Consider the following 25725-nt stretch of genomic DNA (forward strand, 5'->3'; position numbering starts at 1 on the left):
AACTTGAATGTTTGCTTCCCTCCACTCTAAATAGAAATATATTTCACATGTAATAAGCTCACAACAAATATTCCAGCATTTATACCAAATATGAAAAAAGTCACTCCCTGAAAATATCGTTTATAACCTTCCTGGGAACCTACCAGTCTTCATTTTGTTACCGCAACAAACAAAAAGATTGATCTGGTTCCATTAGTAAGGGCTGAACTATCTTGCATAACTTTAATCTCTTTGTCTTTGGATCAATAGCCTATGGCACTGAATGCAATTTGGGAGCTAGTTTGACAAATTCATTGATGTTAAGCAATATGCTGGTTTTGTAATAACTGAAACTTTAACCTCTGGAGTTAAGTCCTTCATATTCTGTTTCACAACTGTATAATTCTTGCAAGGAAAAGTCACTGCAAGTTTTTTTTTTTGTTTGTTTGAACATCTTATATTACCATTATCCCTTCCACTTGCACTTTGTGCTAAGGACATGTAAATAATTAATGAAGACTATACTCATGGTGACTTCAACCCCTCCACCCTCTACATTTTACAAGACATAATTGTTTGGGCAGTATCTGGCAGTATCTACCACCTACCACTGCCTACCCCTCACCCCAGCACAGCTTTCCTCTTTTTTACAATTCTTCTTGTATTACTGAGGTATCCTTACAAGATGAGATCGGAGTTATCTCGTATGTGTGGGAAAAGGCTTCTAGTGTTTTTAAGTCTTGCAAAACTTTTTTCTTTTTTTAACAATTTCTTGGTATTGCTCCCTCAGAAAGACCATTCTGACACATTTTAAGGGCACAATACCTTAGAAAACTTCGGTTTTCCATCTTCATAGTGAATCTCCACATAATTGGAAGACAACAAGTCACTGTCAAAGAAAGGAAAAATCAAGATGAGAAAAATCTGAATATTCTTTCTACTGCTATGGGCGGTTTAATTTTTGGGGTGTTTTTTTTTTTTTAGAATTTTCACACTATTTTTTCTTTTCTTGCAAATTAGTTCAAAAAAAAAATCAAGCAGCTTTCGTCCAGTAAATGGTTTACTGCTGCACTGGAAGCCAGAGTGTGTTATGGAAGGGGGAATCTCATTCTGCAATCTAATCCCCTGTGTTTTAGCTTTACAATTAGATTACCAGCCTTTTAAATATGCAAAAAAGTATCCCATGGCTTTAGAACTTTGTTTGCTGCCAGTGACTGGTACCAACAAAATGTATTTTTAGTTCATTATTGTTTTCAAATAAGTTTTATATTTTATCTAGAAGTTAAACAGAATATATGTAAGGCTGAACAAATACATAAACGATTGTTCTGATGACAAGAGTGTATACTTTACCTGTACCTCACTGCAAATACTCTATTTTTTCCAAATCCAGTAATGTTCTTTAAAAAAAACAAACCACACACACACACACAACCCCCCATACTACCTCTTTTCTTCTCAGATTCTTTTCTCACTCTTATTTCTTTCCTAAATCCAGCAAGACAAATTTCTGAAGCATAATATTTTCCCATACGGTATAATTTACAGTTAAAATTTCATTTCTTTTTAAGTAAGATTAGCTAGCATGTACATATCCTGGCATAAATTCAATGCCCCGTTCACCTCTCACCCCATTATAATCAGGGTTGCAGTATAACAGCCCAGGGAGAGCAAAGCAGTTAAATATGTTAACTGGCCCCATCATATATGCAAGATTAGCATTTTCTTTAATGTGATCCAGAATTCTCAGTATTTTTCAAACCTCTAAGAGCCTGTACCCTTCCAAATAATAATAAAAAAATAAAGAATCAGATAGTGGTACATATATCAAAACAAAAATATTCTTGCTATGAATAAAAAACATCATCATTATGGTAGCCTGGTCTGACAAAATAGCTCTGATGGGAATTCACGACTAACAACTTATGATAATGGGTATCTCAAACTCAGATTAGGTTATTAGCAATCCTGATAACACTTTAATTCTGGGACTACTGGCTTATAAAAGCAATTCTTCATGCCACATTTATCAGTCACTACACTTATCAAAGAAGATCCTGCAGAAGTCAGTTACCAGTGGTTGTTTTAAAAGTCCTTTTTCATGGAACTGAGAGACGACATTATGGGCACTCTGTGCCTGCAAACCCAACACTAATAGCCATGAATAATTACTGAAGTCTCATCATTTGTCTTAATCTTCATTTTGATAGCGATATTTAATAGATGTATTTTTAAAGTGCAGATTTAAAAATGAATTCAGTTGCATAAAATCACTTTAACTTTCTCTGTATCATAGTAAGCTATAAATTTTCTGCACAAGAATACAAATACTTTATAGTGTAAGCACTTGACTACAATGTAAACATTTACTTCTTCAATGTGGCAAGGTTTGAAGCTTCTGAAGAGGATTACGTATACAAAGCAATTAAACTTGTGTTGATAATGTTATTTTCTTCTTTGCATTTTTCATACTTATTATGAAGCATAAGGACTGCCATCCTCAGTACCTCATGCAGTTCAACAAGGCCAAGTGCAAGGTCCTACATCTGGGTCAGGGCAATCCCCAGCACAAATACAGGCTCGGTGGGGTATGGCTGGAGAGCAGCCCTGAGGAGAAGGACCTGGGCGTGCTGATTGACCAGACGCTCAGCATGAGTCAGCAATGTGCAATCGCAGCCCAGAAGGCCAACTGTATCCTGGGCTGCATCAGAAGAACTGTGGCCAGCAGGTCAAGGGAGGTGATCCTGCCCCTCTACTCCACTCTCGTGAGACCCCACCTGGAGTACTGCATCCAGCTCTGGAGTCCCCAGCATAAGAAAGACATGGACCTGCTGGAGCGTGTCCAGAGGAGAGCCACGAGGATGATCCGAGGGCTGGAGCAACTCTGCTATGAGAAGAGGCTGAGAGAGTTGGGGCTGTTCAGCCTGGAGAAGAGAAGGCTCTGGGGAGATCTTATTGCAGCCTTCCAGTACCTAAAGGGGGCCTACAGGAGAGCTGGGGAAGGACTTTTTCCTAGGTCATGTAGTGACAGGAGAAGGGGGAATGGATATAAACTGGAAGAGGGCAGGTTTAGATTAAACATTAGGAAGAAGTTTTTTACTTTGAGGATTGTAAGGCACTGGAACAGGTTGCCCAGAGAGGTTGTTGAGGCCCCATCCCTGGAGGTGTTCCAGGCCAGGCTGGACATGGCCTTGGGCAACCTGGTCTAGTTGGAGGTGTCCCTGCCCATGGCAGGGAGGGTGGAACTCGATGATCTTTAAGGTCCTTTCCAACCTAAACCATTCTATGATTCTATGGTATAGACAAGGCTAAAGGTAACTGACACAAGTAGGAAAATGGAAAATTCTGATTAGATATAAGTTTAAGAAAATCACTGAGAATGGAACTATGCTTAACTTGAAAAGGCCTTGACCAGATTCAAACTTTTACAGACACTTCTGCTTGAACTCACAGAGACCATTTGGTTTCCTCTAACCAATTTGGGATCAGCATTTATCTACCCGTTTCCACACTCTCATGCCCCCTTTTTTTTCCTTCTTCTAGTAACTTTACACAACTGATCTCAGAACTGCTTTCAGTGCTATCTAGTGCTTTTGGCATCTTGTAAGACTTGCAGCAAATGATTTTCCACTGTGTCTACTGACTCACAACTAACTGTAGTTTAATTACAGCATTTGTCTCTTAGATTTATCCCATTTGCGCAACATAAGACCTACTCAAAATTTTTTCAGAATCAAAATTTTTTTAGTCTCAAAACTTCTTTAGATTCCAGAGTTCAGTGCTCTTTCCTTGGATTTTTGTTGAACTTCTGTTGTAACCCAGTCGTTCCCTTCTTCTGCCAACCTTTTCCATTCTTTAGCTTCTCATTACTTCCAGCTGCAAAGGGATTCCTGATTCAGGTAGCAAATACAATGTCCCACGTGACAGGATACCTAACATGATAAGCTTACGATGGAAAACTCCTATACTTATGTTACAAGTATAAAGCATGGAGGCAGGAGACAGCAGCTTTTCCAGTAGACTCTATGCTTTTCTCATCGCTGACTTTCCAACGCTACTGTCCTGTGGGATTTGCTGATACAAGGCGCATCAACAAAATTCTCCATATTGAACAAATAGCCTCCAAAGAAAATTGAGGCCTGCTATTCATGATATACTTCCCAAATGCCATGCTTTAAACAAAATACACCTTTAATTTGTGAACTACCCTTTTGCAAAATGTAACACAGTATCTACCATCTAGAAGTTGGATTTAAAAATTTATTATAAGGCTATTGTCTTTCACAAACCTGTTCTGATGCTATACTCTAACAGGGTATTTAACACTAGTTTCTGGTCATTATTATGTTCCTAAGCTTGTCACACATAACCACCAACGTACTGCAAGGACATTTTTCTCTTAACATTTCCCACAAGCCGTCAAGAATTTTGAACTTTCCATTAAAAAAAAAAAATAATCAGTCAGCTTCTCCTTAAACTGTATGCCTCTACCTTGGTAGGTACCTGATTTTTGCCAGGTACCTTGTATCACTTATTTCAAGTATCTGTCCACACTAGCAAACATCCTAAAGAACACCTTATTTCCAATCATCCAGAAATCCCTCAATGTATATTGCTAATCTCAGACAATCATAACCTTAATCAGGAGAAGAGGGGAGAACGGGAGGGCGACATTATGTTTGCAGGCATTTTGCAACATGGCTCTGCAAGTACACACAATCAGTTGCTTCTATAATAAAGCTAATCTCAGTCCTGTTCGCTACATTCATAGCAAAATCACTACAAACACATTAGTAACTGTGCTTATAAATGGTTAGTATTGAAATGTGATATTGCAGAGAGTAGTCTAGGGCTGAAAAAAAAATCAACAAAAATGTTCCACAACTGCTGCAAAGAAAAAGACAGAATCTGGATAAGGGAGTTTGTTCTAGATTTTGCTAAAGCTCCAGGAATAACAACAGTTGTAAAAGTAAGTGTAAAACTGCTACTGAAAGTTTTCCCTACCAAAACTTTTACGTGTTATTAAGGCTGACAAATCTGACAAGACAGGAGAAATTATTTAAGGAAAAGAAAAAAAAAATGAACACTTAAACAAAATAATTTTCAAACATTTTTTTCCAACATGAACACCAGAAATGCAGAAGAGCACTATAATTTCACCAGTAGGTGAAGTGCAAGTGCATCAAAAAGAAAGGCCTGGAATACACTGATTAAGAGCTCATGTAGAAGTGCAGGTGCCTGAGGAACAAGATACAGAACTCAAGCATAAAGCAGGGGTCTCCCCATCACAAAATACCTCTTCTTCATTATCATTTACAGAATGCTTAAATTTACCTCTGAAAGGCATCTCTGAATTCTCAAAATACATTTGTGCCTCATCTACACTGGACTGTATTTTGTCACCTTTCAGTTGATCCATTTACATGTTGATTAAGCAGAAATGCATCCAGTACAGCAAATCTGTTTTTCAATATTATGAGCACCAGAAACAGTGCAAGCTTTAATTGAAACGATTGTGTAAGCCATGATCACATGAGACAAAAGCATATTTAAGCTAGTATGTCGTGTTAGCATGATGTCTCACAATGAACACATCAAATTGCAACATGCTGAATGAACTCATGAAAAAAAACATTAGTCTGCTGTGTCCTTTTCTATAGTTTCTCACACCCTGCCTGGTTTGTCTTAGGTAATTGTTTTTATTAAGTTGTCCTGCATCACCAGCTCTTCTATCTGAGTTATATCGAGAGAGGCAAAATAAGTAGCAAAGGGATATGCCATTCCCGACAGTTGCTGCCTTTGAAGACACAGGCCAGCTCTTAAAGCAAGCAGCAGATGCTTTCTGAAGAACTCACATCCAGTTCTCTGGCACATATTTCACTGCTACTGTTTTCATTAGCAGGAGAGTTGTAGTGTGAAAAATAGCTTCCCTCAGCTGGCATGTAACTATCCCAATGAAAAGAATTCATTTGCATAGGTAAAGGCTACAAAATGACTAAAAGATATCTCATACATCAGTAATCAACCTGTAGAAAATTAGACTACCAAGCAATAATTTTTTTTTAGTTTTTCTTTAAGTATTCTGAAATGATTCAAGCTCAGTACCAGTGTCTGAGCAATCTAGTTTAGTTGAATTACTTAACAGAACACCTAGCAGATGTTTTTGTCCATTTGACAGATACCGTTTAGTAGCACAAGAAGATGTGAAAAAAAATTAAGACCTTGCTACGGCATTTTGTTACATTGCAAAGACACTGTCATCTAATGAAATGGCCATCTATAGCCTTGTTTCTATTACCAACTTCAATTATATCCACAAGCTTTGTTGAATCGAGTGTTCTTATGGGAATTTATTATTAAGTTTCTAGTATGTATTTACAGTAGTCTTTACTTGGCTGTTGTCTTTGAAGCTGCTCTGACAACAGCCTCTCCAAGGAATAAATATACTGCAAATATTCATTGTTATTTTTTAGAACACAGTAAGGTTTCATTACTTTTTCTTATAGTATCTTGAAGAAGCTTAAAAATCAAAACATAATACTGTGGATCAAGCATCTGTGTTTCCAAGCAATTAAAGGAAACAACTGATGATGCAGGTGTATAGGTCAACTTTTTCATAAGTATGGAATCAAAGAAATTCCCCACTTCTGCTATTAATACCATAATGGTTCTATAACAGTAAACAGTACACTTATTTAAAAAAATCACTTCTTGCACAGTTTTGCTTGTTTCTTTTTTTTGGGTGTTTTTTTTTTTTTTGGCTTGTCTTTCAGCTAGAGAAAAGGATGACCTGAAAACAAATTTATTAAACTGAAATTACGTAGGTAATATTTTAGGTATCTTTTAAGAGCTCCTCAAATGGGGAAAGATCTCCACAAAAGACTGACAGGAAAGCGTGTTCTGAAGTTGTATAGAACAGTGCAGAAAATGCTCCAGACTCTTTCCTGGATCAGTCTGCCTCTCTCAGTAGAAGAAGCCCTAAGTCAGTTCAAGGGAGTTCAGGCAACATATTCTTCACAATCCTTTCTCTAGTTAAGTCCTGAAGCCCTCCATCGGAGAATGCAGCATGCTATATTTTAATGGCTACTTCAGCAAGCATTTTGAAAGTAGGAGCTTGAAGGGTTCTTCAGAACACCACAAAAGTTATGTTGCTCAGTTTCTGCTATAATTTCTTTTACCATAGCACTGAAGATGATACCACTTTTTAAAGTGGTATGCAAAAGGCTATGAAGAAATGAACGGCTAGACAATATTACAGAAGACATAAGTACTGCGTTATGGAAAATACCTCAATGTAATTTGCTGTGACAGAACTTTCCTAGAGGAGCAATTGATAAAATAAAGATTTCATTTAAACAACTGTTCAAGTTCATTCAATACTGAATTTTAATTGATTCATTTCCTCCATAACCAGCTTGGAATACAGGTAGCTTTGAATTATCGATAAGAATTTTATTAACATGTAGTGTAAGGTTGAGGGCTGTCATCTGGCTTCACCAGAATGGTCTTATTCAATGGTAATCATATCTGCCAGAGCTTCCTTCATTTAAAGCAAGCTTTTTTTTATATACAAAAGAAACTTCAGTTTCTTCTCCTCTTAAAGAATTTGCTGAATGTTCCACATGTTCTGATACTTTGTATCTAATGAATTAAGAGTCCGATTTAAACCAACTCTTTCCATGAAGGAAAAATCCAACCAGATGTGGGTATGGGGTTGGTTGGTTTTTTTTAAATTATATTATTTTACTTCTAATACTAAAACTAGTGAAATAAGTTTATTTATACTTATAGAGCTGACTTGACCACCTTCAGATTAGATTAACGAATATAGCAGAATCAGAGGTCCATTTTTGATACTCCAGCAAACTAAAAGTTTATTTGGGTTCCCTTAATCCATGCTTCCATGTTGAACTATATAGCACAACTTTAGTTCTGTCATTGAATCGAGTTAAACTCAGTGACATAGGCTCTGAAGAGCTACTTTCATGAACTTAATCACACGTCAAGTCTACACAGGCTTTATACTAGCTCCAATTGCAAATATTTCAGCCCGACTATAACAGAATCTGAGATCCCAGTAACTCACTTCAGCATAAAGATCTCACTATTGACAAGACTGGACCATCTCAGAAACAGGCTGAAAAATCTACTACATTAGAAAGATAACAGCTCTTCACCACTGCCACATTACTGTGGTTACATGTGAGCACGGAGTAAGAACATAACCTAACATCCATGTGATGCATCACAACAGACAACTGCTTAGTATGTTGTTTGACAGTAAATACACACATCGTAATTTTTCAGGGAGTTTTCTCAGCACCCCGTGATCTGTGACACCAGGATTACATAAACCAGAGTTAGTATAATTTTCAATGGCCCTCAGTAGATTCCTTTTCTGTAAATTCTTCCAATCCTTAAACTCCTGTAAATAGTATAATATGCACAACATCCTGTGACAAGATTTGCATTTTAATTTTTTTGTGAGAAGCACCTTCTTTCAAACCTTCTCTTGCATGTGATTATCTGTAGTTGTTACATGGGAGGAGGCAATAAACATCCTCATCCCGCCGCACAGAATTTTATATCATCATCATATGGCCCCCAGATGTGTATTTGCCTTGCCCTGAGAATGCTGTCCCTAACAATCCACCAAACCAACAGCTGTGGTCACATGTCAGCTGATAGGCATTCAAAGCACTGTTCAGAAGGGTAGGAGATCAGCATTTAATTAAATCCAGGATCAGGAGTTCACAGAATAAAGTCTTTTCACTCCACAAGCAAGTGGTCTGACAAGAGCGCTAACATTCACAACATCAGCGTCTGCATTTTAAAAGACAAACAGTATGTCCCTTCAGGGTTTTAAGCTGGGCTGGGGTTTTTTTTGTTTGGGATTTTTTTGGTTTTGCTGTGGGTTTTTTTTGTTGGTTGTGGTTTTGTTTTTGTTTTTTCTACAAATCCTTTAAGATGCCTCTTCCCAGAGGCTCACACAGATCCCATGCAGGAACATACTTCCCAAAAGCTCTTACATCAGCATAAAAAAAAACCCCAAAAATGGAATTTCAGACAAATTAGCCCATGCTGAGTTTCTTACAGTCTTGTTGAAATAAACTCTGCAGTCAATAAATTTATTGATAGCCATTTTATGGAGCACAACTCTACTCATGCACTGCACAGCAGGCATAGGGACGTTATTTAATTACGACAGGAGAAACGAAAACTTGAGTGCTTGAAAGTCAGGGACTGCAACATTAATTTCTATGGCTACAGTTATAAGTTCTCCCCTATAAAACATATGAACAAATACACATGCTTTTTATTTTATGCATATTTGCTAAGGATAAGGGGATGAGATGAAGAAAAATGAGATAAAAATAAGAAAAAGTATTAAAAGGACTGATCTGGAAAGTTCTAGCAGTAAAAGTAGATAACAAGGAGCTAGAAAAACTGCTAAGAAATATTTGAGACATTGAGCTAAGAGTGCACGCCCTCAGTCAATGACAGGATTGGTGCTGCCTCCTACTGTACTTCTGGAAGAGTGAATAAGTAAAACACTAGACAGTGCACGTTAGAGAACATACAAATGTACGTACACACATAATATAATAAAATACACATTTTTATCATAACCTTAGTGACAGGACGGAAAAAGATACCTGAAGAGAATTGTAATAAACAAAATTACAGAAACAAAATACTAAGAGAAGACAGAAGAACTTAAATATTGCTTATAATTAATGCTTCTAATTTACAGCTGAACACAGTAATTGAGAAGGAAGCTTTTTCACACCATCAGGTTTTTATAATTTTTAAAACAATAAAAGAAAGCCTTTTTCACACATTAATGTGTCTTGAAAAATATGGAGAGGTTTTAATATCTAAGTCTTTTTTCATGTGAAATGCCTACTAAAGCAAATGATAACTTTTAATAAGTTGCCTCCAGTTCTGGGAATGGCAAATGAGGCAGTAAAGCACTGTTATGTACACTCAAGACCACACTTACTCACAGGAGTACATACGCTTTGTTGTAAAATCCTAATACTGAGTTCCTTGCATCTCATCCGTAACAAATTTTAAAAAGCAGGCTAGACTTAAATTTGCCACAGTAATATTTACTTTGAGGGTAGTGGAGCACTGGAACAGGCTGCCCAGAGAGGTTGTGGAGTCTTCCACTCCGGAGACATTCAAAACCCACCTGGACGCCGTGCTGTGCAGCCTGTTGTAGGTGACCCTGCTCTGGCAGGGGGGTTGGACTAGATGATCTCCAGAGGTCCCTTCCAACCCTGACCATTCTGTGATTCTGTGTGATATTATCACATTTAATTTACACAGCCTGTATATCTTATAGGATCCATTTAGTACCCTAAATGTTTAAACTTTTATTTAAGAAAATGTTATAAATATTTGAAGTTTCCTTCTGGAAAACTGTGACTAGTTCCCCCATTTTCATTTAAAAAGAATTTTGAGAAAAAACATGAATCAAATTGATTCTCAAATAATGCAGTTACTGCCCTACTGTTTTATAAATTATGCTAACAATGTAATCTCCTCCGGGACTAGTCTCAAGTTAAATTCAGCCCTACAGAAACATACACCACAAAGACTACACAACAATTACAATTTAAACTGATGGATAAAATTGGCTGTAATATGTTGGCTGTAATGCTGTACTTCACATAGGAGACTCACTGCTCACAACAGTCATCGTATTTTAATGTCTCAAATATTTAAGTTATGTTACAGTCAAATGTGGAAATGTGGTTTGTTTGGTTTTTTTCCTGTTCAAGCCAAAGATTGCAGATTTTTTTCATATGATCTCTTCATCGAAAAGAAAATCCACTTTCCTCAAAATGCATTTTCCTGGAAAGGTGGACTGCTACATGGAAAAGAAAGAAAAGCTGAAAAATACAGGCTGGTTTTGGTGATTATTTTTTTCTTTCCTTCCCCCCAAATCCTAAATTTTGAGGGAAGTTTTCAGTAGGAAGGGAGAGAAGTTTTTGCCTTTGATTTTTACCTTCTGTTTCTGCCCAGCTCAGGTGCCTAATCCCCCATTCCACACATGTGCCTCAGCCACCACAGTCCCAGTGGGGGAAGGCTCAAGGATGGCCTCAGCCCCAGTGCTGGAGGAGACTTCTTTATTTAGAGACCGGTGCTAAACCATCAGCTGAAAACTGCTAGACAATATAGCCACCTTCCCTCATCACTAAAAAACCAGCAAGTATACATTTTTAATTCACCGCTTTTGGTAGTATTGATCTCTAATCTGTTTTAGTACTACACTGGAACATAAAAGACTGCTAGCTTTAAACAGGACATGAGCTACCTGCAGAAACACTTGTCCTTCAACAAAAGAATAGCAACTTAAAAGCATTTTATATGTTGGTGGAAAAGAGATAATTAAAAAGTAATTTGGTAGCACGTCACAGACATTTGTTTATGTGTATAATACATAAATGAAAAAATAAGTAGTTGTTCAGATATACTAGGATCATTGATTACTCAAATTCATTGTTACAACAAATGAACTGACAGTATCATTTAAGGATAAAAATATGAATTTGCTGAAATTAATTAACACTTTTCAAGGTTTTTTATATAAATTGGGTTTTAAGACAGTGCTCCGTGTTACTTGTTGCATAAGGAATTTACTGATTTATAGCAGACAATTATATCTGAATTATAGAAAGTCTAACTTTTCAAATGGGATTAATCATTACCCCACTAAAACCCTATAATCTTTCATTTTTCTACTAAGAGCATTAACTAAAAATATTATTTAATCTATTACAGATAAGAAAAAGTGTTACTTTTTGCATCAAATTATTTCCATAAGCCACATATCTGCAATTACTATGCATTGTCATAAATTACATCACACTGGCAGCCTGAAATTGGTGAAATATTTGTGTAACAAGGGGCAAGATATCTGAAACTTCAGAGTAGCCCACCCTTTTAAAGGGTTCAAAATTAATGTTTTTTTCCTGAGCCATCTTGTCAGAAAAAGCTGCCAACAATGGTCTCTAGGATAACAAATTGTTTCATCTGTTTTAACACCTATAGGCCTTGTGCAACTGAGTTTATTACCCATTCAAACTCCATACAAATCTTACATTTGAATTGTCTCTGCATACTGAATTCAAGAGGTTTGATGGGCTTATATTTGCTTCACGCTGTTCACACCATCGCGCTATAGCAAAATAAAAAATATCAACTAAAAATTTATATTAACATGCTCCAGAAACTTTCAAATTGCCACCTGTTCTCCTTACAAAATCTTGTCTGTTATTAATGAAAGTGAATATCCAATTTTCTTCACCTCCTGGTTACGATACTTGCTGTGAAAAAAAGGGCAACTGGAACATAGAGGGTAGGCAACTGCACAGACTCCAACAAAGGTAAAGAAAACTTAAAACTTGAACCATCCTCTGATTTTAGCTTCACATACGCAAAGAACTTTCCTAAAACAGGCAGGGACAAAACCAGAATACACAGAACACGCACAAAAAGTAGGTGACATTGACTCACCTTAGAGTAACTGATAAAAATATATCTTCAATACATCCAAGGGTATTCTGGATTTTGAATGTGTATTCCACATGCGACTGGATTATTTTGGCCAATAGCACGTAACAGCTCAAGTCTGTGGCCCTGTTGTTCTTCTGCCTTTCCTTCTGACTAGACATTAGTAATACCAGTATGCCAACTAAAATTCACTGTAATCCAACATAGTAGCAAAAGGCAGCATTTTGCTGAACACATAAATGTAACTGAGACACAAGAATGGGTCTTTTTCAAATCATTGTCTATGGGTATTCACAATTCATGACATTACAGGTTTCATGACTTACAGTTTTAGAGTCTTATGTCAGGTCAAAAAGTAGGACAGGTTTTTGAAGTCTTTATTTTCTGGAGCAGAACCAGCTAGAGAGTCAAATGTTTATGAGTCAAAAACCACTTAAGAAGCTAGGAAAAGACGTAATATACAAAGAGGCAAATGGTGGGGATACCAGTAAGGCACCTGAACAGCCTGCACCTTATATTTAGCCAGTCAGAAAATTCTTGATACCCCAAGAACAAAACTTATTTGCATAAGGTGCACAGCAAGTGACTTCCCTCTCTCTTTTTGAAGGGAAAGACACTGCATTTCTTGGTTGCTGATAAAGTAACCACAGCTGGAGAAATTATGCTTTCTTTATGGACCATTTGTTATTATAAATAAACAAGGACAAACAGCAGGGCTGGACAATGGGTAACATTGCAAGGATATGGGGAATGTAAGGCTATCAGGTTTGTGATGGTATTTGGTTAACAACCATTCAGCATAAGAGACTAGGACAGGAAAACCAACCAACACCCAGACACACAAACCCTAATGAACAGGAGACAAGAGTTCTCGTCTTTGTCATTATCTGTTAGGTCACTGACTGACCGGCCAGGGAAGAAGCCACTCAGGCATGACCTTCAAGAGGTTCAGCCAGAACTTTAGAACAGATAAGAAGTGGTAAACAATGTCATCATGGGTCTTATGAGAAAGAACAGGATTATTACAGGATGTCTGCAGGGGCTTGTGGAAATGTGCAAACATTTATATGGGATGTTCAGGGGAAGCGCCAAAGGTAGGGAAGGTGAATCAGAAAAGAACAAGTGGGGGAAAATGAAGAGGAAGTGGCATAAAAAGGAGTCATTAGTGTAAGCTGCAAGTCAGTAGGTTTGTTTGGCCCAGCCCACACCTGATCACTGCAGTTTGTCCTATGTTTTTATTGAGTGTTATTTGTAATATTTTCTATGTGACTTTGCTCTCTATTCTGCATAGGTGTGATGTGCAAGCAAACTTCAGAGTCAGTCAACAACTATGAGGAAATCTGTATCTGGGAAGACCTAAGGTCTACACCAAGTAAGAGATTTCAGGCATAGACATGAATGTTTGATGAACTTAAAGCCTGTGTTAAAATTTGAGTCTGAGAATGCAGGCATGCTTGTGAATCAGGAGAGGGCTGGTGCATGTGTTTCACTAGCAAACTTCCAGTTCCCATCAGCTGGAGAAGAACTTTATCAGGCTGTTTGTATTCTTGTTTACCCGAGTGCTGTTTGCATTTATATGTGGTGCCAGTAAAGGCAATGTTTTTTCTCTGTAATGGTCTGTGTGACCAGCCATATGCTATGTATAGTGCCATCTTGGGAACGTATGCTCAGTCTTACTACTGGCTGGATGTGCAAACAGGAACAGTGGCAAGCAGACCAAGACGAGAAATTCTCTGTACCTTTGAGGCCACTATAGGTTCCCTTCACAAATGTGTCATCATTATCCCACTGGAATTACTCTGTGTGGGTCCAACTGACTCTCATGAAACACCACAGTCTTGCACTACAGTATAGTTCTTCCAGAGACTAGAGAACACCCAGTTATCTTCAAGCCTTCTTTCTCCTTCCATTCTGTGTGCTATTCCCTGCCTTCATACATCTTTTGCCAGCTACTCCAGACTTTGTGTCACGTTTTAAAAGATGGAACCGCAAGAGCAACCAAACTTCAAAATCATGCATGCACAAAGGAAGATGTTTCCAGTTTATCTTTACAGGAAGAGATCTGATAACTAGTAGCCAAGCAGCAAAACATGAAAATAGAAGTTTAGCAAATTTTATAAACTCATAGCTTGCTGCTTTGAAAAGCTATTAGATTTAATAAGTTTGTATTTGTCTCCCTAACAAAACTTTCATTACATGACAATTAAAACCAAAATAAGACCTCACACAGACCTCAAGACCGGAGGAACTTGTTGTTGTTTGGTTGTTTGTTTTTGTGTTATTTTCTTTTTTTTAAACAGTATGCAGTTGTTTCTGTAAATTTGTTTCTACTTTAAGTGTGCTGAAAGGCTCAAAAGTAGCAGAAGGGGCAAATGCACTTTTAAGCAATAACGTAGATAGTTTTACCTGTCCAGTATTTAGTACTGATTTTACACTTCTACCTTATTCTTAAACCTTCTCAGTGTAAACTTTCAATGGCAAAGAAAAACTTCATTACAATTTTTAGAAAAACAGAGTTCCATACCATCAGCTGGAGTTATAAATAGATGGAATACAAACAACTAAACCACCACTGAACTGCATTACAAGCCAGATCTTCTAGAACTGACAGTTATGTAAAATTGTCTGACTTACTGGTAAACAGACTTCAGTTGCACCTTTCAGTACAGCCAAACCATTAGGATTCCCACCTCATTAGGAACTTCATGATTATAGTGACAAGAGCATGTTTTCCAGATCATTAGAGATGAGCCATTCATGCAAGTACTTACAATATTCCTACACACCCACCTGAGCAACTAAAATAACACCTGCATGACAGTTCATCAATAAGTAAAAAAATGCACAGGAAAATACACATCTTTCAAGCACTACTGGTACTGGAATCTCTCTATCATCATTTATCATGAATGATAGATTTTAACAGTATGTATGTTATTGGCATGAGCAAGGGTAACAGTTACCTCACTCAAAAAAGGCTAAACGTTATTTTACATTAATAAGCTTGGATAACAGCATATTGTTCTGTAGATCTTGGGATTTAATGTGTTCTGACCTTGTACCGTAAGTTAAAGACAATAAGAGCAGGAAAGAAAGAAACCTCAAATTGTGCACTTACTTATTCAATGTGAGGTCAAGGATGAATTTGGAACCAAAGGCCTCAATCTGGAAACTTGCCTGGGCCAGATGTACAGCCTGTAAACATGAACACACAAGAGTACTATGCAGTTTTGCAGAACATTTAAAGTTGTCAAAAGAATCGCACAGCTTCATATAGAACAAATATGTGACAAACACCTGTGAAAAACAAAGTTACGGAAAACATGCTTATTTTCATGAATCTCACAAGCATATGAAAAGCTTTGCCCTTGTACCAACTTCTGATTCAAAAAGATTTGCCTTTTTAGAGGGTAAAGGAAGAAAGAGAAGCAAATGGTACCCGAAAAGCATGGTTTCAAATACACACTCATTCCTAACAAAAACAAGAAAAAAAAATTCACATAAATGTCTATATTCTGCCATAACCAGATGGCTGTGTAACAAAAGTGTAAGTAATGTAGTATACTGTTCTTTTAATTATGTTACTACATTCACTTTAGAAGGTCTGAAATAATTAAACTATTTGTAATATATGCCTTCAAATAAGAAAATCATGGCAAGGCTTGTATTACATGTTATGAAAGACTCCTTCAAAGTAATCTCTTCACAATTAAAGGCTTTGTACTTGGCATTGTAGCCAAACCAGTACAGAAGACTGATGCTGCTCAACATACAACAAAACATTAGCTTGTCTCACCTAGAGAGTTAACTTTAATTTTCAGGATATTCAATTTTTGTCAGATATATAAATTGTATTCTTTTCTGTACTGTTGCAACTGAAGCCAAAAGACACTTAAAACACGCTCATGCTTAAGCAGAAGATAAAAGATGATCCAAGAATTTCTTTTTATGAAGACACGGTTCTAGCATGGTGGAAAAGATTAGATCTGAATTTCATAGAACCTCTTCCCTGATAATGTTCTAATTAAATCATGCTTACTTATACACTAATTTGATACAGTATTAATAATTACATAAAGTTGGAATATTATGAATAAGCCATTTAATCAAAGGACAAAAAACATTTGTTTTTTATTAAACACCACAATGAATCTTCAGGTATGTCACAAAAACTATATAAAGTTCAGCTAGTTTATGGCATTACTTAAATAATATGAAGGTTAGATTTTACAGTCTACAAGGCCTACAATTTTGTTATCTTTTGGAAATTTTTCCACAAAGGATAAATTCTTTATGTTGTTCTTCTATTCCTGCACTCCACAGAGCAGCACTGATTTTCATCTTATTTCTCAGCAAAGGTATCCATCATCTTTCATAAAACCCTTCAATACAATTTTTAAAAACTATTTCTAAAAGTTGCTATAGTGACTAAAATCAGCTGTGATGTTTCCTGTGTTAGTTTATCATTCTTTGCTCCCAGAATTATCATTTCCCTTTCAAAAGAGTCACAGAGCTTTGTTGTCAAAATTCTTTTTAAAAAGCATGTAGTTACACAATATTTTAAAGATCTTTAATATCATTAAACAGTCTCTTACCTAAAGGCTGTTTTTTAAACTTTAAACAAGAATTTTAAAAATAATATTCCTAGGTGCTATCTAAAATAATATGGAAGCAAGCTACTATCAAGCTTCCTCTCTGACACATTTTTGTAAAGGAATATTCACTGAGATAACACTGGCCTGGCAAACTGAGTTTACAGCTGCCCTGAATCACCACAGTAAAACAGTTGAAGTATAAAGACAAACAGGTGACTTGATGGAGAGAGTTTGCATCAAGAGAAAATCTGAGAGAAGCTGCAAGGATGAAAGCTAGCACACGTATTTTAAAAAAAAGTATAGAATCTCAGTTTGAACGCATGCCTAGTAGGAGAGGCTTTTCAGCCCCTGCTCCACTTTTTTTGCACAGGGAAACCGAGGAACAAGTGTCACAAGGAGCTTTTCAAGCACCTGTTTGTGACAAAAAATGTTTTCATTTGTTTTCAATATGAATGCATATTAATTTAATTAACAAAAATACATGAAAATTTGTTGCAGGAAAAGGGTTGTAATTAGTTTTATCCCTTAAAGATTTCACTTAGAGTTACAAGAGCTACTGCTTTGAGTCTCCATCATATGTAACATTTACCTAAAATTATGTCTCTTCATATATATGCCACAAACAGGACTTCAATATTAACCATCTGGAAGTTTAAAAGAGCACGTACTATTCTATTAAGATCATTCTGAAACATGAGAAATGAGAACTACAGAATTTCTTGGAGTACTTACTTTTATTATGGGGTTTTTTATATATATATATCAGTTTGGAAGTACCTCCTGCTTGAAGACAAACATGGTAATTTTGAGTATATTGCATTTTTATATACAAATGATGAAGACCGAGTCTTTCCTTTAAGATAACATTACCATTTACAGGTCTATGACATAACATTCCTGACACATGTAACATGGCAAAAAGTGACTGCCCAATCAGAATTTACTCAATGTAACATATCATTAGTGATGTTTACAAGTCGTTTAAGAAAAAATACTAACTACCACTGATCCCAAACACTATACTTCGCCAAGCTGAGCAAAAAAGTAACATCAAAAGTGACTTTTCCAGGGTTAGTTTAGAAATAAAAATACACTTTTTCTTTTCAGTTTGGTAAGTGCAACATTTCTTTCACTTCTCCTAATAGACTACACATTATTTAAAATGTGTATTCTTTGAAACACCTTTTAGAACAAGAGCAGCATCAAATCTAAATAATCACCTGCACGAGAGAGATACCCAAGTATTTTGTTTTCCACTTTCAATTTTTTTTGTTTCTGTCAGTACTGTTGTTATGACCGCCAATTCCAAACCAACTAAATAAGCCAAAGTCTTGAATATCTTTCCTTTCAAGAAGAGTTAAGCTAATTAACTGATTAAGAAAATGCTTAAGTGTGGAGGATGACATAACACCTTAAATAATAAAATACACTTCAAAAGCAATGATGGTGCACTGAAACATGCCAAAATCCTGAAACTTCAGCACAAAACATCACAGATACTAAAAATGAAAGTGTATAAAAACCCCTGGATAACATCAAGATCAGAAACTCCCATCAAGGACTACTAAATTCAAAAGACAAGTTCTAGTTCCCAGAAGATCCTGAGCCACAAATTGCTGGAATCTGGGAGACCAGTCTGGGAGGTAGCACCCCCTGACTGTTGTGCTCCTGTATCCATCCCTAGGCATCCGCTACTGATTGTTCTCAGGGACAGCTAGATGGTTGTCTAGTCTGATCTGATATGGCTCTTCTTTTGTCCAATCAAGCCCATTCAATTATACATATAAATCATCCTTTAAGTTTCTAATCCATCAGCCATGTATTCTTTATCTTTCTGCAATTTAAAATTATTTAAATTAACTTGTATTCTCGGTCTACGATATAATAGAAAAAGTTCATCTTGTAGGTTTAGATATAATAGCATTGCTATTTCTGAAAACAATTACTTCTGCATATAAAAACACCACTTGCTATCTATTACTGTGCCTCACTTAACAGATGTAGTTTATACACATAAGCAAGTGCTGCAAAGCAGCCGACACTAGCTTGCTACCCTGCAGTACGTCATATTCTCCACCAGACAGCTCAAACCATTGGTTACAAAAAGAACACTGGATTTTGAATCCCTGCAGTTTAGCAAAAACACGGTTTTGAATTCAGGTGAATATGATACACCACTGCTGCAGCAAAATACAGATTTTGTTAAGCCAGTTTAATAATAGATGACCACCTGTGAAAGCCCTAAACCAGAAATCAAGTGAAGGTAATGAGACTAAAGTATTTAATCCTGAAACTGACATTTTTCCTGTAACAAGTTAGCACAGAAAGCTATCAGTAAGTTGTCACCAGATGTTTTAGCTGTTACAACCATCAGGTACCACCATGATAGGAGGAAGTATTTCAGGAAAGTATCTGTGGAATTCTGTTATACAGCTTACTATTTCACAGTATTCTCTTATCAGCTACTATGTAATACAATTCCTGCAGAGTAATATGAAATACAGTGTTCTTCTGATTGGCATAGAAATACAAATTCAAACAAAATATAATGTAGATTAGCATGTATTTTGAAGAATATATATGGGCTAGATATCTTACCGTGTCTTTTCACAGGAAAAATATTAAACATCGCCTTTCTGTAGCACTTGCATACACGCATATGTTCACATTTGTACAAGTATTCTTTACTTAGATGAACAGGAGACCAAGTTTCTTTGTACATACTTGTTTATCATTTAAAAACCTCTGCAGAAGTTCCCACTTTGACAGCTATAAGCTACTCCAATGGCAAAGTTGCAAAATTACATAAAGTTTTTCTGCAGCAAAGAGTTACTGATGACATACAGAGGAGCAGGTTGAAGGGAAGGTCTGAGCCTTTAAAATTCTTCCTGCTCCTAAACCCAAATTTTAGAGAGAAAAAAAGAAAGGAAGGTCTTTTTTCACTGTTCTGGAAGCTCAGATTAGTAGTGTAGTCACTGCAATAAGAGATTCTTCATACTTGGGGAAATTGCTGTAGCTGCTTGTGCAAAGTAGCTCTCAGGGTTTTTTTCCAAGCCAAAAATCCATACACATAAAGAATTACAGTTTCTTTCAAAATAGTCATTAGGTTATTGTAAATTTGAAAACAAAAATGGACTAGAAGGGTGTAACTGGAATCTCAGTTATACTGATCCATATCACAACTAGAACACTTTCATTGTTTTTATTATTGTGCTTAGGCATCATTTGACCATAATTAATTTTCCAGACTTTCAAGAATTTTACAAGCATCATCAACAAATGTGAAGTATTATATTAGATTTATTTTCTTCACAATAAAACTATGCCAAATGCAATAATACGTTACCCCTTCAAAAATACTAAGTTCTGTCACAAGTCTTTAAACAAAAGTAAAAGCGTTATTTAACTGACTGATGGTACCTATGGGTCTTTTGCTATATTCATACAGATATGATCTCCAAGTGACAAGCTCATTGCTTTTAGAAATCTATTTTTGCATACAGTTCTGCTGACTAAAACAATGGCCAAAAGCTACATCTCTCGTTTCAGTAGCTGAGCAAGGGGTTTCGTCACTCCCATTTTGGAATTAGAAACCTAAGTCCGATTTAGATGGATTTTACACCATTAAAACATTTTTTGTCTATACCTTCCTTCTGATAATAGTACAAGTTTCGTCACAAATCAATGTGATTTACTATATATTAGTTCCTTACTCTCCTTTTACTTTGTTTGCCTATCCTCAATCTTCATACAGAAGCCACGCTTCTTTTGTGTTTGAAAAATATCTCCTATATGGCACATATGCCAAGATAACCTTCCACTATTCAGTGGAAATCATAGAATAGTTTAGATTGGAAGGAACCTTTAAAGATCTCTAGTCCAAGCCCCCTGCAATGAGCAGGGACACCTTCCACCAGACCAGGTTGCTCAAAGCTCTGTCCAACCGCACCTTGAATGTTTCCAGGGATGGGGCATCTACCACCTCTTTGGACAATCTGTTCCAGTGTTTCACCACCCTCAGTGTAAAAAAAACTTCTTCCTTATATCTAGTCTAAATCTACCCTCTTTTAGTTTAAAACCATTACCCTTCATCCTATTGCAACACACCCTACTAAAAAGTCTGTCTCCATGTTTCTTATAAGCCCCCTTTAAGTACTGAAAGTCCACAATAAGGTCTCCCCAGAGCCTTCTCTTTTCCAGGCTGAACAAACCCAACTCTCTCAGCCTGTCCTCATAGGAGAGGTCCTCCAGCCCTCTGATCATCTTTGTAGCCCTCCTCTGGACTTGTTCCAACAGGTCCATGTCATTCTTATGTTGGGGGTCCCAGAGCTGGATGCAGTACTCCAGGTGGGGTCTCACCAAAGCAGAGTAGAAGGGGAGAATCACATCCCTCAACCTGCTGGCCATGCTTCTTTTAATGCAGCCTAGGATGCGGTTGGCTTTCTGGGCTGTGAGCATACATTGCTGGCTCATGCTGAGTTTCTCATCAACCCACAGCCCCAAGTCCTCCTCAGGGCTGCTCTCAAACCCCTCATCCCCCAGCCTGTATTGATAACAGGGGTTGCCCTGACCCAGGTGCAGGGCCCTGCACTTGGCCTTGTTGAACCACATGAGGTTCACACAGACCCACTTCTGGAGCCTGCCCAGGTCCCTCTGGATGGCATCCCGTCCTTCAGGCATGTCAGCCATACCACTCAGCTTGGTGTTGTCTGGAAACTTGCTGAGGGTGCAGTCGATCACACTATGTCATTGATGAAGATACTAAACACTACTGGTCCCAGTATGGAGCCGTGCGGGACACCACTTGTCACCAATCTCCATCTGGACATTGAGCCGTTAGACCAGTACTCTCTGGATGTGACCATCCAACCAATTCCTCATCCACCAAACAGTCCACCCATCAAATCCATACCTCTCCAATTTAGAGAAAAGGATGTTGCGGGGGACCGTGTCAAAGGCCTTAGAGAAGCCCAAACAGATGACATCCGTAGCTCTTCCCTTGTCCACTGATGTAGCCACTCCATCATAGAAGGTCACTAGGTTGGACAGGCAGGACTTGCCTCTGGTGAGGCCATGCTGGCTGTCTCAAATCACCTCTCTGTCCTCGGGGTGCCTTAGCATAGCTTCTAGGAGGATCTGTTCCATGATCTCCCCACGCACAGAGGTGAGGCTGACAGGTAAGTAGTTCCCAGGGTCCTCCTTTCCACTCTTTTGAAAAATGGGTGCAATGTTTCCCTTTTTCCAGTCAGGAGGGACTTCATCTGACTGCCATGAAATAAAGCATTTCATACTGAAACGGCATACATAAATGTCATAGCAGAATGTAAAAACTCATGCTTAAAATATACAGGATTTCAGAAAAGTTCCTGTTGATGACTTGTTTCTGGTCTTTAACAGAGAGGTTACCTTGACGCACTTGAACCTCAAGCCTTGAAGATTGCTCTTTAAAAGAATGGTTTTCAGCATGCGAACAAAGGCTCAGGCCTACCTCTGAAAGCAATCCTACTATTGCTCTTTTAACCCCAGGAGCCAGAACCCACCATTCTCTCCCAACATGACAAAACTTAGATACCCATCTGTAGTGACACTGGTCTCTAAAATCATATCCCTCTCGTGGTTTTGTTCATAAGACTCTACAAAGTAGCGTATCCGTATCTTGGACCACTTTCCTGCAGCACCCAGCTTCCCACAAATGCTAGAAAACCTATAAACTTCTTTTTTTTTAAATTTCAGAACAAGGCTTAACAAGTGCAAGTGTTGCACTACCTAACACTTAGGAAAGGAAACTTTTTATAGGTTATCACTTAAAGCTCATAAGAGGATTCAGAAATGTATTTTTTTTTAAAAGGATTTTAAAAGTTTTAGAAATATTATGACTCACATTTCAGCTAGGAAACCAAGATGTAGATCTGCTTGAGGAGAAGTTGGCATAAGGAATAGGCCTTCTACACCAAGAAACCAAAGAAGATGGGAAGACCAATTTCAACCCTCCTGCTAGTAACTACTGAAGACACAGAGTCCAGATAAGCCTTTTGCATTAATATAAATTCAATATAGAATAGAAAAAAAAAGACAAAGTACACAAAATCATCCATTTTCAAGTAAACTGAAGCAGCACCACAGAAAATTCTGAAAAAATGCAAAGCCAGCTGAAACACTACAAAGATTCTCCAACAGTCTTAAATTTATACACATAAGCCATGTGAAGTTCATTCATTACTTTGATCAGTTTTTATCAAATGGGGATTAAAAGCAAATACCTAACCTAAGATAGGCAAGGAAAGGGAAGACAATAATTAATGTCTAGGATTTTTGTCTGGATTTTAGTAAGAATTCACATGATGCCACCTCTTGGGAGATTAACCATGATCTTTCATCTTATACAAAACAAGCCTGCTTTTTCTTCAACACCACCTCCTTTGCAATGGCTGTGATACAGTTGTTTTCCTGTCATATTAAGGATGCTTTCCCTCTCAACTTCTGTATGCTATGTACCAAAATTGCATAAAGGACTGAGACAGCACTGTATCTCAACCTTTAAAGCAGGGCAACATAGTAGAAAAAAAAAAGTAACATTCAGCCTGGCAGGAGTATTTTCTTTATTTAAATGACAAACAGCTGAGCTGAACAGAAGCACCTGGAGTTTTCACCCCACAAAAAATAGCCCAAAAATGAATATAATTTTTTTTGGGGGGGTGGAACTGCCTTCACAGTCAAAACTACCATCACACTTTTTTTTTTTTTCTTCTTTCCCCAGTCATTGGGGTCTGCAAAACAGTTTTCTTAACACCTCCATCCTCCCCAGAATTACACTAACAGCTTAGAATTACGCATGAAGACATTGCCTGTTTACAGCTTTTGAGAACTTATGATTCAATGCTCTAAAAACAGTTAGAAACTGTCCAGGAGACACAGCCTTCTTTCATATGCACCTAGCTATTTTCCATTCAAAGTTTGGTTAGATTGCCCTGAGCTGTGTTTCTCTGGCAATCTTATTATCTTGAGATCACATCTTGTGTTGCGCGATTTTTCCTTCTGCTGGCCACCATAAGGACTTGCTCCTAGACTTTTGTGACAAGTAGCGTCCCGTAGTCTTCCCACTAGGTCCTAACAATCTTGTATATGCAGTCTGCAAAAATGAAGCAAAGCAGCAAAGCAGTCATCTGGTTCAATAGAGATCACCAGTTCATTCAAAATGCTACCTCCATCTGCAGAAGTTTAGAAAGACAGAGCCAAAGAAAACAGATGACTCAGACCTCTTCAGCAAGTTTAAGGATTCTTGTGAGCTTCTTCAGTGTGTTTTTATAAACAGATGCTCATTTTTGAGCATTTAACACTAAATTTTTTTTCAAAACCAGCTAGCCTTTAATGTGACTACAAAGAAACAGGTATAGAGATTTTAGTCTTCAAGCACCAAGTATTTAAAATATGCCTTTTTAAGAGCACAATGAGTAAATAGATTATACACTAGAACTTCATCCACCTTGGAGACAGACCACTTCACTTAGTCAAAACTATGGTGAACATTCCTTTTCTTTCAACAGTGAGAAAAAGCTTCTTGGAAGAATGAGAAGGAATGAGAGAGATTCTACCAACAGTTTAAATCACATACACCCTCTCATTAGGATGGCATCTCACCAGATTCAAAAGGGAATAAAGAGGATTAGTGTTAAGCAAGCAATTTATTACTTAAATTTTGGTTCTGTGGTATACTGGGTTTTTTCTTCCAGCCCTTCATCTCTATGTACATTTCATGAAGAAGGTTGCAGACCCTTACTTTTAGGAAGAGACTTTTAAAAATAAAATATTTCAAATCATTTTACATAATTACTTGTAATTTCTTCCCACATGCACAGTTTCCTCTACTCTTCCCCTCTCCTTAGAGTGACTCAGCATTTCTGAGGTATTTGGGTATAATCCCACAAAATATCCACATGGCTTATATTCTTCTGGCCACTATAATGAAGTTCCACAGAAAGGGGTCTATTGAATAATATCCAGAGTCAGGGAGTATATCCACATCATATGCCTATAAAAGATATACTAAGGCTGATAAGAAAATACAGGTTAAAGGATATATGGTTCCAAGAACAGTAAAATAGAAAAAAATTGGTATTTTTCTTCCTCATCTGTCCACTGTGTATGTATATAAGGTCATCATATTTGTCTTTACTTTTTTTTCCACGTTCAAAAAAATCAATCCTAAATATAGAGTTACTTCTTTATCTAACTCTAACAGTATTTTGGTTATTTCTTTTTATTGCCGATGTGGGACATAGCAAAATTTCACAAGTAAGCTTTATTACAATATAGCATTTATTTTAATTCTGGGAAAGGACAAAAGCAAGTACAAGAAATTCCCTGTTCCCCCCCCAAAAAAAAAAAAATAAAAATCAAAGCCCTCGTGTATCTTTCACAATCCAACTGCATTCTTTTTTCCTTATGGGTTGTTTTCCTTTTATAGCCTAGGCAGACTTCCCCCCACAATTATTGCTCTACAGAGATGATTATAGTGAATGTTAAACAGAACAAAATAACCAAAATATTTGTTATTATATTATTGGTAAAATAGATGGAAGGTCAAAGAAATTACTTCATGCAAGGAAAGACACAAGATGCAAGTGGGGGG

At 37.1% G+C, this 25725-nt stretch overlaps 1 protein-coding gene across 1 annotated transcript in view; it reads right to left on the bottom strand.

The window, feature by feature from the left end:
* ADAM23 (ADAM metallopeptidase domain 23) overlaps positions 1–25725 on the bottom strand; it is a 116167-nt gene that overhangs the window by 49590 nt on the left and 40852 nt on the right. Inside the window, exons 7-8 of the mRNA XM_009890250.1 lie at positions 15620–15696; positions 805–868 (exon numbers count right to left, since the gene is read on the bottom strand). Of these exons, the coding sequence (XP_009888552.1) occupies positions 805–868; positions 15620–15696 (141 nt within the window). The remainder of the gene's footprint in view (positions 1–804; positions 869–15619; positions 15697–25725) is intronic.

This window comes from Charadrius vociferus, unplaced genomic scaffold (assembly GCF_000708025.1).
Source record: "Charadrius vociferus isolate BGI_N301 unplaced genomic scaffold, ASM70802v2 scaffold147, whole genome shotgun sequence".
Taxonomy (NCBI): Eukaryota; Metazoa; Chordata; class Aves; order Charadriiformes; family Charadriidae; genus Charadrius; species Charadrius vociferus.